This window comes from Tursiops truncatus, chromosome 6 (genome assembly GCF_011762595.2).
Source record: "Tursiops truncatus isolate mTurTru1 chromosome 6, mTurTru1.mat.Y, whole genome shotgun sequence".
NCBI classification, from domain to species: domain Eukaryota; kingdom Metazoa; phylum Chordata; class Mammalia; order Artiodactyla; family Delphinidae; genus Tursiops; species Tursiops truncatus.
Genome location: NC_047039.1, coordinates 47,835,441 through 47,850,679, shown reverse-complemented (window position 1 = coordinate 47,850,679; position 15,239 = coordinate 47,835,441). Strand labels below are relative to the sequence as shown.

General features: G+C 40.0%; 1 protein-coding gene across 2 annotated transcripts in view; it reads left to right on the top strand.

Moving 5' to 3' along the window:
* Positions 1-15,239, top strand: part of ADAMTSL1 (ADAMTS like 1) — a 469,150-nt gene that overhangs the window by 451,346 nt on the left and 2,565 nt on the right. For both annotated transcript variants that reach the window (XM_033858059.2, XM_033858057.2), the window contains 2 exons: positions 13,227-13,336; positions 14,127-14,347. In XM_033858059.2, the coding sequence (XP_033713950.1) occupies positions 13,227-13,336; positions 14,127-14,347 (331 nt within the window). The remainder of the gene's footprint in view (positions 1-13,226; positions 13,337-14,126; positions 14,348-15,239) is intronic.

The following is a 15,239-nucleotide window of genomic DNA, read 5'->3' as shown; positions in this document are numbered from 1 at the left end:
TGAGAAGATAAAAGAGTAAGGCTCTGAAGGATCCAGCATGACAATGTTGTTCACAAACACACAAAGGGTAGGGAAAATGTAAAAATGCCCCCTTGACATGGACAACTGGAAGTCCTTTTCTTTAAATTATTGTGATAAAATATACATTTTAACTATTTTAAGTGTACAATTCAGTGGCATTAAGTACATTCATATTGTTGTACTACCACCACTATCCATCTTTAAAACTTTTTCATCATCCCAAACTAAACTCTGTACCCATTAAACAATAATTCCCCATTATCCCTTTCTCCCCGTCACTGGTAACCACTATTCTACTTTGTTTCTATGAATTTGACTACACTAGTTTAGTGGAATCATACAGTATTTGTCCCTTTGTATCTGGCTACTGTCACTTTAATGTTTTCAAGATTCATCCATGTTGTAGCATGTATAAGAATTTCATTCCTTTTTAAGGCTGAATAATATTCCAGTATAAGTATATATCACATTTGTTTATGCATCCATCTGTCACTGGGCATGTGGGTTGTTTCCATCTTTTGGCTATCATGAATAATGCTAATATGAACATGTTTGTATAGTATCTGTTCAAGTTCCTGCTTTCATTCTTTTGAGTATATGCCCCGAAGTGGAACTGCTAAATCATATGGTCATTCTATGTTTAATTTTTGAGGAACTGCCATACTGTTCTTTATAGCAGCTATATCATTTCACATTCTCGCCATCAGTGCACCAAAGTTCCAATTTTCCCACATCTTCAATGCTTGTTATTTTCTGGGTTTTTGATAGTAGACATCCTAGTGAATGTGAAGTGGTATTGAGCTGTGGTTTTGATTTGCATTTCCATAATTACTAGTGATGTTGAACATACTTTCATGTGTGTGTTGCCCATTCATACATCTTCCTTAGTGAAATGTCTATTCAAGGCCTTGTGTTTGTTGTTGAGTTGTACTTCTTGATATATCCTGAATATTAATCCTTTATCAGATTTATGATTTTCAAATATTTTCTCCCATTCTGTAGGTTGCCTTTTCACTCTTTTGGTAGTGTCCATTGATGAAGAAGAGCTTTTAATTATGATGATGTCCAGCTTATCTAATTTTTTCTTGTGGCCTGTGCTTTTAGTGTCATAGTCAAGAAATGATTGCCAAATCCAATAACATGAAGCTCTTCCCCTCTGTTTTCTTCAAACAGTTTTAACGCTTACATTTAAGTCTTTGATCCATTTTGAGACAATTTTTATATGGTGTAAAGTAAGGATCCAGCCTAATTCTTTTGCATGTGGATATTGTTTTGCCAGAACCATTTGTTAAAAAGACTGTCCTTTCCCCATTAAAAGATCTTGGCATACTTCATCTGACTATAGATGCAAGTTTGTTTCTAGGCTCTCTATTCTGTTCCATTGGTCCACATATCTGTCTGCATGCTAGAACTACACTGTTTTGACTACTCTGAATTTATAGTAAGTTTTAAAATCATGAAGTTTAAGACCTCCAACTTTTTTTTTTTCAAGATTGTTTCAGCTATGTGTCTTTAATTTCTTTTTATAGTTTTCCATGTACAAGTCTTTTGCCTCTTTGGTTATTCCTAGGTATTTTATTCTTAGTGCTATCATAAATGGAATTGTTTTCTTAATTTCCTTTTCAGATTGTTCATCATTCATTTATAGAAGTGCAACTGATTTTTATATGCTGATTTTGTATCCTTCAACTTTGAGTTCATTCATTGGGATTTTAAGGGTTTTTAATGTATCTCTGTGAACGGTGATAATTTTGCTTCTTCTCCTTTCCAACTTGGATGGCTTTTTTCTTTTTTTTCTTGGTTAACTGCTCTGAACTTCTAATACTATGTCCAAGAATGCTGAACACTGCATTCTTGTTCCTCATCTGAGGGGAGAAGTTTTTAGTCTTCACTATTGAGGATGATGTTAGTTGTGGGTTTTTCATATATGGTCTTTATTATTTTGAGGTAGCAGTAGTTTCTTTCTACTCCTAGTTTTTTTAGTGTTTTTATCATGAAAGGATGTTGAATTTTGTCAAGTGCTTTTTCTGCATCTGTTGCGATGATCATGTGTTTTTTCCCTTCATTATGCTAATGTGGTATATTATAGTGATTTTCATATGTTGAAACATCCTTACATTCCAAAAATAAATCCTACCTCTTCCTGGTGTTTATTCCTTTTATTATGCTGCTAAATTTGGTTTGCTAGTATTTTATTCAGGATTTCATCATCAATAATCAGAAGAGATATTATTCTTTAGTTTTCATTTCTTATAGCAGCTTTGTCTGGCTTTGGTATCAGGTATTGCTGGCCTCATAGAATGAGTTACGGAGTGTTAGTGTTCCCTCCCCTTCAAATTTCAAGAAGAGTTTGAGAAAAATTGGTATAAATTATTTTTTTAAATATTGGGTAGAACTCACCAGTGAGGCTTTCTGGTACAGGGCTTTTCTTTGTTGGGAGGTCTTTGATTACTGATTCAATCTCCTTACCACTCATAGGTCTAGTCATATTTTTATTTCTTCATGATTCAGTCTTGGTGGGTTGTATGTTCCTATGAAATTGTCCATTACATCTAGGTTATCCAATTTATTGGTGTATAGCTGTTCATAGTACTCTCATTTAATATTTTTTAAATTTCTATAAAATCAGTAGTAATGTTGACACTTTCATTTCAGATTTTAATAATTTGAATGCTCTATTTTGTTCGTAGTCAATGTAGCTAAAGTTGTCTATTTTGTAGATCTTTAGGGAGAACTAATTTTTGGTTTCCCTGATTTTCTCTACTGTTTTTCTATTCCTTATCTCCACTCTATCATTTCCTTTCTTCTACTAGCTTTGGGTTTAGTTTGCCCTTCTTATTTCAGTTCCTTAAGGGCTAAAGTTAGGTACTTTGAGATCTTTCTTTTTAATTTTTTATTTTATATTGGAGTATAGTTGATTTACAATGTTGTGTTAGTTTCAGGTATACGGAAAGTGATTCAGTTATACATATACCCATTCTTTTTCACATTCTTTTCCCATAGGTTATTACAGAATATTGATGATAGAGTTCCCTGTGCTATACAGAAGGTCCTTGTTGGTTATCTATTTTAAATATAGCAGTGTGCACATGTCAATCCCAAACTCCCAATCTATCCCTCCCCCACCCCACCCTTCCCCTCTGGTAACCATAGGTTCATTTTCTAGGTCTGTGAGTCTGTTTAGTAAATAAGCTCATTTGTATCATTTTTAAAGGTTCCTCATATAAACAATATCATATGATATTTGTCTTTCTCTGATTTATTCACTTAGTATGATTGATAATCTCCAAATGACATTGCTGCAAATGACATTATTGCTGCTTTTTAATGCTGCACATGACATTATTTCCTTCTTTTTAATGTTTGAGTAATATTGCTGCACATGACATTATTTCCTTGTATACTGTATTGCTATAAACTTGATCATGTTTGTGATCAATTTAAGAAAACTGAAATCATATCAAGCATCTTTTTTGAAACAATGCTATGAGAGAGATTAGAAATCAATTACAGAAAAAACACAAACACATGGAGGCTAAACAAACAATATGCTACTAAACAACCAATGGATCACTGAAGAAATCAAACAGGAAATCAAAACATACCTAGAGACAGACAAATGACAACAAAAAAAAACGCTGACAATCCAAAACCTATGGAATGTGGCAAAAGCAGTTCTAAGAGGGAATTTTACAGCAATACAATCCTACCTCAGGAAACAAGAAAAATCTCATATAACCTTACACCTAAAGCAACTAGAGAAAGAAGAACAAACAAAACCCGAAGTTAGCAGAAAGAAAGAAATTCATAAACATCAGAGCAGAAATAAATGAAATAGAGATGACAAAACAATAGAAAAGATCAGTGAAACTAAAAGCTGGTTCTTTGAGAAGATGAACAAAATTGATAAACCTTTAGCCAGACTGATCAAGAAAAAGAGGGAGAGGCCTCAAATCAATAAAATTAGAAATGAAAAAGGCGAAGCTACAACGGACACCACAGAAATCCAAAGGATCATAAGAGTACTACAAGCAACTCTATGCCATTAAAATGCACAACGTAGAAGAAATGGACAAATTCTTAGAAAGGCCCACTCTCCCAAGACTGAACCAAGAAGAAATAGAAAAGATGATCAGACCAATCACAAGTGCTGAAATTGAAACGGTGATTTAAAAACTTCCACGAAACAAAAGTCCAAGACCAGACTGCTTCACAGGTGAATTCTATCAAACATTTAGAGAAGAGTTAACACCTGTCCTTCTGAAACTATTCCAAAAAATCACAGAGGAAGGAATATTCCCACACTCATTCTATGAGGTCACCAGCATACCAAAATGAGACAAAGATACCAAAAAAGAAAGAAAATTACAGGCCAATATCACTGATGAACATAGATGCAAAAAACCTCACCAGAATACTAGCAATCTGAATCCAACAATAAAGGATCGTACACCGCGATCAAGTGACATTTATCCCAGGGATGCAAGGATTTTTTCAATATCCTCAAATCAGTGTGATACACCACATCAACAAATTGAATTAAAAAACCATGTGATCATCTCAATAGATGCAGAAAAAGCTTCTGATAAAATTCAACACCCATTCATGATTAAAACTCTCCAGAAAGTGGGCATGGAGGGAACCTACCTCAACATAATAAAGACCACATATGACAAACCCACAGCTAACACCATACTCAGTGTCAACAACTGAAAGCATTTCCTGTAAGGTTAGGAAGAAGACAAGGGTGTCCTGTCTTGCCACTTTAATTCAACATAATCCTGAAGTCCTAGCTGTGGCAATCAGAGAAGAAAAAGAAAAGGAATCCAAATGGGAAAAGAAGTAAAAATGTCACTATTTGCAGATGACAGGATACTATATATAGAAAATCCTAAAGATGCTACCAGAAAACTATTGGAGCTCATCAATGAATTTGGTAAAGTTGCAGGATACAAAATTCATACACAGAAATCTCTTGCATTCCTATACACTAACAATGAAAGATCAGAATGAGAAATAAGGAAACAATCCCATTTTCCATCTCATCAAAAAGAATAAAATACTTAGGAATAAACCTACCTAAGGAGACCAAAGACCAGTACTCTGAAAACTGTAAGATGCTGATGAAGGAAATCAAAGATGACACAGACAGGTGGAAAGATATACCATGTTCTTGGATTGAAAGAATCAATATTGACAAAATGACTCTACTACCCAAGGCAATCTACAGATTCAGTGCAATCCCTATCAAATTACCAATGGCATTCTTCATAGAACTAGAACAAAAAATCTTAAAATTTGTATGGAGACACAAAAGACCCCAAATAGGCAAAGCAATCTTCAGAAAGAAAAACGGAGCTGGAGGAATCAGGCTTCCTGTCTTCAGATCATACCAGAAAGTTAGTCATTGAAACAGTATGGTACTGGCACAAAAACAGAAATACAGATCACAGAACAGGAAAGAAAGCCCAGAAATAAACCCACGCATCTATGGTCAATTAATTAGACGATGTAGAAAAGATAGTCTCTTCAATAAGTTGTGCTGGGAAAACGGGATAGCTACATGTAAAAGAATGACATTAGAAGATTCTCTAACACTATACACAAAAATAAATGGAAAGACTTAAATGTAAGACCAGACACCATAAAACCCTTAGAGGAAAACACAGGCAGAACAGTCTGACATAAATCACAGCAGTATCTTTTTCTATCTGTCTCCTAGAGTAATCGAAATAAAAACAAAAATAAACAAATGGGACCTAATTAAACTCAAAAACTTTTGTACAGCAAAGGAAACCATAAACAAAATGAAAAGAGAACCCACATAATTGGAGAAAATATTTGCAAACAATGCAACCCACAGGGATTAATCTCCAAAGCACACAACCAGATCATGGGGCTCAATATTAAAAAAAACAAACAACCCAATCAAATGATGGGCAGAAGACCTAATTAGACATTTCTCCAAAGAACGCATACAGATGGCCAACAGGCACATGAAAGGATGCTCAACATCACTAATCATTAGAGAAATGCAAATCAAAACTACAATGAGATATCACCTCACACCAGCAGAATGGCCATCATCAAAAAGTATAGAAACAATAAATGCTGGAGAGGGTGTGGAGAAAAGGGAACCCTCCTGCACTGTTGGTGGGAATGTAAATTGGTACAAGCACTATAGAGAACAATATGTGGGTTTCTTAAAAAACTAAAAATAGCACTACCATATTATCCTGCAATCTCACTCCTGGGCATATATCTGGAGAAAACTGCAATTCAAAAACATACATGCACCCCAATATTCATTGCAGCACTACTTACAATAGCCAAGACATGGAAGCAACCTAAATGTCCATCAGGAATGGATAAAGAAGACGTGGTACATATATACAATGGAATATTATTCAGACGTTAAAAAGAAAGAAATAATGTCATTTGCAGCAACATGTATGGACCAGGAGATTATCATACTAGGTGAAGTAAATCAGAGAAAGACAAATATCATATGATATTGATTATATGAGGAATCTTTAAAAATGATACAAATGAACTTATTTACTAAACAGAAACAGACTCACAGACTTAGAAAACGAACCTATGGTTACCAGGGGGGAAGGGTGGGGTGGGGGAGGGATAGATTGGGAGTTTGGGATTGACATGTACACACTGCTATATTTAAAATAGATAACCAACAAGGACCTTCTGTATAGCACAGGAAACTCTACTCAATATTCTGTAATAACCTATGGGAAAAGAATGTGAAAAAGAATGGGTATATGTATAACTGAATCACTTTCTATATACATGAAACTAATACAACATTGTAAATCAACTATACTCCAATATAAAATAAATTTTTTAAATTAAACTATTTAAAAATAGATAAACAAGAAGGACCTACTGCATAGCCCAGGGAACTATATTCAATATCTTGTAATAACCTATAATGGAAAAGAATATGAAAAATTATATATATACACATATATGAATCACTTTGCTGTATACCAGAAACACAACATTGTAAGTCAACTATACTTCAATTTTTAAAATACATTAAAAATAATAAAGTGAGTCTCTTGTAGATAGATTGCCAATCTATGCCTTTTGATTGGAGAGGCTTGTGTTTTCCATTTACATTTAAAGTAATTACTGATAAGGAAGGACTTACTTTTCCCACTGTTATTTGTCTTAGGTGTCTTATAGCTTCCCCCATTCATTACCTTCATTACTGCCTTCTTTAGTGTTTAGCTGATGTTTTGGTTTTGGGGTTTTTTTTGAGTATAGTCTGTAGGTATTTAATTTGTCGTTGCTCTTGGAATTACATATAACATTCTAAAGGTATAACAATCTAGTTTTAATTTATAGCAACTTAACTTCAACCACACACACAAACTCTATTTCTATAGAGCTCTGTCCCCTTTCCTATATGTTAATAATATAAAAGTTACATCTTTATACATTGCATATCCACTTACAGATATATAATTATTTTTAATGCATTTTGTCATTTAAATCCTATAGAGAATAAAAAGTGGAGTTACATACCAAAAGTATAATACTAATTTTTATATTTGCTCATGTTTTTACATTTGCTCATGTATTTACATTTGCTGGCAATCTTTATATCTTATGGCTTGGAGTTACTGTCTTGCATCCTTTCATTTTAACCTGAGGGTCTCTCATGTTTCTTATAGTCAGGTATAGTGGTAATAAACTCCCTCTCATCTTATCTGCAAATATCTTAAGTTCACCCTCATTTCTGAACGACAGTTTCACTGGATATAGAATTCTAGGTACATAGTTTATTTTTTTTCTTTTCAGCACTTTAAAGATATAATTCTCCTACCACCTTCTGGCCTGCAAGGGTTCTGCTGAGAAATCATCTGCTAATCTTTTTGAGGATCCCTTGTACCTGATGAGTCCATCTTGTTGATTTCAAGATTCTTTGTGTTTATTTGTAAGACAATTTCATTATACTGTATCTCAGTGTGGTTCCCTTTGAGTTTATTCTACGTGGAATTTGTTGAGCTTTTCGGATTTTTAGATTTGTATCTTTCATCAAATTTGGGAAATGTTTGGCAATTATTTCTTCAAATGATCTTGCTGCCCCTTTCTCTCTCCCTCCTTCTTCTGGGACTCCTACATGTGTATATGTTGGTCCCATTGTCATGTCTTTTCTTTCAGCTCATTAGACTCAATAATTTCAATTGTCCTGTTTTCAGGTTTGCTAATTGTTTCTTCTGTGTACTCAAACCTGCTGTTGAACTCTGCTAGTGAAATTTTCAATTCAGATATTGTATTTTTTAGCTCTACAATTTGTTTAGTTTCTTTTTATAACTACTAACTCTTCGTTAATATCATTTTTTCTGATTTCCTTTATTCATGTTTTTCTTTAGATCTTTTAACATGTTTATGATGGTTGTTTTAAAGTCTTTGTTTAATACATTTGATGCCCTGCTTCTTTAGGGCTGGTTCTGCCACTTCACTTTCTTCCTTGAATGGGCCATGATTTCCTGTTTCTTTGAAGTGCTTATGATTTATTCTTGGAAATTGGGCATTGAAAAAAACAGACATCTCTCCCAGTCTTTGAATATACTTTCTCTGTGCCTGTGCACACCTTCCCTGCTTAACTGGGTGTTCTCTGAACCGCGGGATCAGCCTGAGATGAAAGCTTAAGGTCTTCTCAGATCTTTCCTGAGCATATGTCTTGCCTGGGCCTGCTTGTGACTTTCAGAATTCCCCTTTATATATGGCTGCTTTTGAATGTCTTAATTTCCAAGATGGTCTCACCCCAGGTTGTCCCCAGGGCCTTAGGTGGTCTATTGCATGTCTCCATCTGTAATCTCCTGCCCCAAGTGTCTGTAGTCCCCTTGCAGCTTTCACAAGTAGCGGCTGCCACTTGATACCTGAGTTAGATGAGACAGAGACCAGTCCTTCAGGTAGCCCTCTGACAGACAGGATAGAACATTACATACTGCAAATAGGATCTTCTCTGCTCCCTACAGATGGTGGGAGGAAAATGGGCTACTGCTGCCTCTAGACCAAAACTGCCATGCTATATACCCTGAGAAAAACCATAATTCAAAAACATACATGTACCACAGTGTTCACTGCAGCACTATTTACGATAGCTAGGACATGGAAGCAACCTAAATGTCCATCAACAGATGACTGGATAAAGATGATGTGGCACATATATACAATGGAATATTACTCAGCCATAAAAAAAGAACGAAATTGAGTTAGTTATTTGTAGTGAGGTGGATGGAGCTAGAGTCTGTCATGCAAAGTTAGTCAGAAAGAGAAAAACAAATACCATATGCTAACGCATATATATGGAATCTAAAAAAATGGTACTGATGAACCTAGGGGCAGGAATAAAGACACAGACATAGAGAACAGACTTGAGGACATGGCAGGGGGCGGAGGGGAAGCTAGGACAAAGTGAGAGAGTAGCATTGACATATATACACTAACAAATGTAAAATCGATAGCTAGTGGGAAGCTGCTACATAGCAAAGGAAGATCAGCTCGGTGCTTTGCGACGACCTTGAGGGGTGGGGTAGGGAGGGTGGGAGGGAGGCTCAAGAAGGAGGGGATATGGGGACATATGTATGCATATGGCTGATTCGCTCTGTTGTATAGCAGAAACTAACACAACATTGTAAAGCAATTATACTCCAATAAAGATGGGGGGCAGTTTTCTTTATTGGGCACTTGCTAGGTTGCTGTAGGCCTTTGACTTTTTCAGAATTCCTATAAGATTAGTTCAGCCAGTTTCCAGTTGCTTTTTGATATTTCTGTGTGTGAATGAGGACTTAGAGCTACCTAGTCTGCCATTTTGCTGATGTCTTTTGACCACAACTGGGAATTCTTGAAGGAGTGATATGTCTCCGGGAGCCCTATTTCTTCCACTCTCATTTGTTTCTCTACTCATTGCTGGTTTGACTTCAGTGCCAACTGCCACGCTGAAACTGCCCTTCACGGGGTCACCAGTGCAGCCTATAAGTCAGGTTCCATTGGGTACTGCCAATTCTTACTCTATCTTGTTTGTTCTTTTTGACACATTTTGATACTACTGACCCTTTTTCCTTTCTGGAAACTCCTTTGTTGGTCTCTGTGAATACATTTTCTAAGTTCTTTTTTTTCTCCTTTCCTGCAGTTTAATTCCTTTTTTTCTCCTCTTCCTGCAGTGTCCCTCAGGGTTCTGCCCTAAGCCTTTTCATCTCATGCTTTCCCTCCCCTTGGGTTATACTACCTATGACTCCTAGCCACCACTGGTCTACTGAAGACTTTCAAATGGCTAGTGTTTAGCACAGCTCTCTTTTAAGTCACAGATCTATATATCCACCTGCTTAATGAACATATATATTTGGATATTTCACAAACATCTCATACAAAACATCTTCAAAACAAATTCTTACCTTTATGTTCAGTCCATAAACCTGAGACTCATCTTAGCTCCCTCCCTGTCTTTTATCCCTGTCAAGGCACCACTGAAGAACAAATTCTTACCTTTATGTTCAGTCCATAAACCCGAGACTCATCTTAGCTCCCTCCCTGTCTTTTATCCCCGTCAAGGCACCACTGAAGCCATGCGAATCATACTTTCATAGAATCTCCTCTCCAGTTCCATTGCCCAGTGCCTTCATTTTGATCAGCAAAATTTGTTACCTAGATTACTTTCTCCAGTCTATTCACTTTCCAATTCAATTACTGTACTGCTGACAGAATAATCTTTTTAAAGAGTAACTCTGATCGTGACACTCCCACTTAAAAACCTTTCTAGGTGCCTCCCCTCCCCCACCCCAACAAAGTGGCATTCATAAGAAAATCCAAACTCCTCAGACAGCAAACTCCTCAGACAGCTTACAATGTTTCTCATGATCTGGCACATGTTTTACAGCCACATTTATAATTCTACCTCTCATATAATTCTCCTGCAAACATTCCAGGGCTGTTTTTGCCATCATTCTTTCACATACGCTTTTATGGAACACATTCCCTACCCAAGGCAGGTGCCTCATAAATGTATGTTGGATTAAAAGAAGAATGTTGAATTATTACATGAAGCCAGGTTGTTAGAACTGAGAAGGTGGTCTTAGTTCTACTTAGACCAAAACCAGCATGGTTTTCAAAGACTTCAAAGAGGTAGGAAGATGAAGGAATAGATCTTTGAATGACACTCTTCCAAAAGGATTTTCTTGTCAGAAACTATTATCATTTTCATTCTTACAGGAGTGGAATATGGAGGTTTGGTGGGCATCTATAGTTTGAATCACATCCCAACAATATATCACCAATGCAAAAATATTAAACGGGGGGCTTACCTGGTGGTGCAGTGGTTGAGAGTCCACCTGCCAATGCAGGGGACACAGGTTCGAGCCCTGGTCCGGGAAGATCCCACATGCCGCGAAGCAGCTAAGCCCGTGCGCCACAACTAATGAGCCTGCGCTCTAGAGCCCGCAAGCCACAACTACTGAGCCCACGTGCCTAGAGCCCATGCTCCGCAATGAGAAGCCACCGCCATGAGAAGCCTGTGCACCACAATGAAGAGTAGCCCCAGCTCGCCACAACTAGAGAAAGCCTGAGCACAGCAACGAAGACCCAATGCAGCCAAAAATAAAATAAATTTATAAAAAATTATATTAAAAGGATTTTGAGATCAAGCAGTTCCCTGTAATTTGTAATGCCTCAAGGCTTGCTACTCTTTAAAGTGTGGTCCATGGACCAATAACATTGGCGTTCCCTGAGAGCCTTTAGAAATTCAGCATGGATGAATTAAGATGGGTGAACAGAGTGAGAAATTCAACAAAGTGATGATAGAAAATATTAAAAAGTACCAAATAGAAGTCAGAGCTGAAGAACACATTAACTGAAAATTGTTTAGGTGTTCAACAACAGACTACATGAAGCAAACAAAGGCTCAGTGAATTAGAAGTCAGGGCAGTGGAACTCACCTAATCAGAGAAGGAAAAAAAGTGATGCTAGATTAAAGGGCTTGCATTACATAGGTCCCAGAAGGAAAAGAAAGTGAGAAAGGGGCAGAAATCCTGTTTGAAGAAATACTGAAAGATTCCCTAACCTGGGGAAGGAACCAGACACCCAGCTCCAGGGCTCCAAATAGGGCTCCAAATAAGATGAACACAAAGAGGTCATAAATAATCCCACATGTATACGGTCAAAAAGAATGAAATCTTGCCATTTGCGACAACATGAACGGACCTCAAGGGCATTACGCTAAGTTAGAGAAGTCATACAGAGAGAGACGAATACCAAATGATCTCTCTTATATGTGGAATTTTTTTTTTTTTAAAAAAAGCAAGCTCATAGATACAGAGAACAGATTGGTGTTGCCAGAGGCGGGGGTGGGGTGTGGAAATAATGGGTGAAGGGCTCAAAGACTAAAACAATAAATAAAATGTTACACAAAACAGGATTGCTGCTTATAATTTTAAGGGTCAACAGCTCCCCTGTGGACCCCTAGGAGTCCAGATACTTCCAAGTTTAAGAGCCCTTGCTCTAAAGTGACCTCCGAGGGATGTCTGTCCCTTTACCCTACTCAAATAGCAGGTGTTTCGTATTTTACAGACACCATCGTTGGTGGCGGGTTTTGCCACGATGGTCTGGCTCTGCCAGCCCTGGGGAGAGCTTAACGATCTCCACGAGCATGGACTAACTATACACACCTAAGTCTACCTTTGTTCAGCCACCCTTGGTTTATCCTGGAGAAAATGAAACCAAAGAAAGGAAAGAAATCATGGACTTGGTTTCTTGGACGAATTTAGCAAGAAAACAATAAACCAAATTACCCTCTGGACTGAAGGAGGGAAGGAAGAGGGGCTTATTTAGAGGTGTTCAACTCTAAAGCCTACCACCACATTCCTAGTCCATTATGCCAAGATTAACCTTCCATATGGTTACTCTGGGAGGGGGCTGACATCTCTGACTGGCTCTATACTGCCATTAGCCATTTGCTAGCAGAATACTCACAGACCACAGCAAAGCTAACCCTCCCACTATGGACTAAGCAAAAATGTGCTGGTGGATATCCTTTAAGTTGGTGTAAAGAGGGGCAAGATAAGTGATCTCAGGGCCTCAAACAAGCCCCTGCACAAGGATCTTTTGCCCCACGCAGCCTGGGCATTGCAGCCTGTCCTGTGACTTGGCTAACGTGTATGTCACCTGTTTCTGCTTCCCAGTGCAACGGGCCTTGCGTCGGGCCTCGCCTCGCCGTGCAGCACAGACAAGTCTTCTGCCAGACCCGGGATGGCATCACCTTACCATCAGAGCAGTGCAGCGCCCTTCCGAGGTAAGAGAGAGCCATGGACTGCCTTTCCCCAGGCCCTGTGTCAATAGCACGGAAAGATGGTGGTAAGTAAACGTTTCTCCTCCAACCTTCCATGGTCCCAGCGGTCACCTCCATTCTCCCCAGGTCACTGGCCTCCTAGAGGTAGATGGCTCAGTGGTGGCCTCGTGCTTACTGAATGGGCCAGGCTGGGCTTTCCCCTTTCGGAGATGGAGAGAGAATGCAGAGGATGCTGTTCCTCTGAGGAGGCCTGATGGCACAAGAGACCCGTGCTGGCTACAGGGTGGGCAGGAGGTCAGGTCCACAAAGTGGGCACCAGACCCCAAGGGCTCCACCAGCCTCTCACTCTTGTCCACCTCCCTCTAGAAGTTATGCTGAGACCCCTGTCCCCAGGTCTCAGCCTACCATTCCTATCCAGCCCCCAGCCCCTGTCATCCTTCCTTCCCTCGGGGAGAGGGCTCATCACCCGCCCCCCCCGGCTAAGGTCCCCGCCCCTGAGAGCGGCTCTGCTGTCCCCCACCCCGGTAGAGCTCATTCTCAGGTCATCCAGTGACACGGACATTGTAGAGATGAGCAGACAGAGGCCCAGTGAGAGGAAGGGGTCTTCTGAGACCCTACAGCCGTTCAGTAGAGCAGAGATCAGAACCCAGGGCTGGCAGCGCTGGGAGTTCTGAGAACTGGGAGTTCTCAGGGATACCTGAGATTTTGGGGTTTCCAGTACTGTTTTCACATCAGCTCCCCTGATTCATCCCCCAGAGAGGCAGACCCTAATCCTGCCACCCTCCTACCACAGGCCCGTGAGCACCCAGAACTGCTGGTCCGAAGCCTGCAGCGTACACTGGAGGGTCAGCCTGTGGACCCTGTGCACGGCGACCTGCGGCAACTACGGCTTCCAGTCCCGGCGCGTGGAGTGCGTGCACGCCCGCACCAACAAGGCAGTGCCCGAGCACCTCTGCTCCTGGGGGCCCCGGCCCACCAACTGGCAGCGCTGCAACATCACCCCGTGTGAAAACAGTACGTTCCAACCCCACAGAGCCTTCTGCAGATTCCCCACGAGGCGTCAGGTGCAGCGGGCAGTCCCCGGAACCGAGCCTGAGCATAGGGCAGTGGACCAGCTTTCCCAAGGATCCTGAGCTAGGGCTGGAGTTGTTTATTTTCAGAGGGTGCATGGGTGCATGCAGGCAAGCAAAGGTGCATGCGAGGATATACATACACGTGTCCAGGCCACAAGAGATGGCTGGGTGTGGCCCAAGGGCTCCATCCTGGCCCCTGAGACAGCCAGGTGCCTTTGGCCAAGTGCTGGATGAAATCAGCCTCCAGCTCACCTACGGGAGTCTGGCTGGTACCCAGAGGGGACAACTAAACAATGGCTCTTGGGGAGAAAGCACTGTTTGCGCCCAAGCAGCACACAGAGCACCTCCCGCTCAGCCAACCCTGCACCCATCACGGCTCTGCGTCTCACAGAACGAGGACCTGCCGACCCCCACCCTCCTTCGCAGCCCCGTGGGCACCCACCGGTCTGTGCAGGAGCCACACCTGGGATCTGATACTCATTCACTCCCTCTTCCCTCAAGTCTAGACCCCTCCTCCTTAGCCCAGCACCAGCGTTTGTATCCCCATTGGGTGAGGATCTATTTTTTTCTTCCTCTGGACCCAAAACAAATCGGAGGTGCTTCTCCACAGGGAAGGAGACAAAGCATGAAGCAAAGAAAAAGGAATTTTTAAATGTTGCTGTGCAAACAGGGCCACACTGAGCCTCAGATTCCCCACGCTGAGCACGTACCATGTAGGCAAACAGTGCCAGTCCTTTTTCTACACGGGGTGGGATGGTATATGTCCTCTCGTGTGATGCTGACCCATCTCTGTCAGCTCCCCATACTCGGGACCACCGCTCCACGAAAGTAGT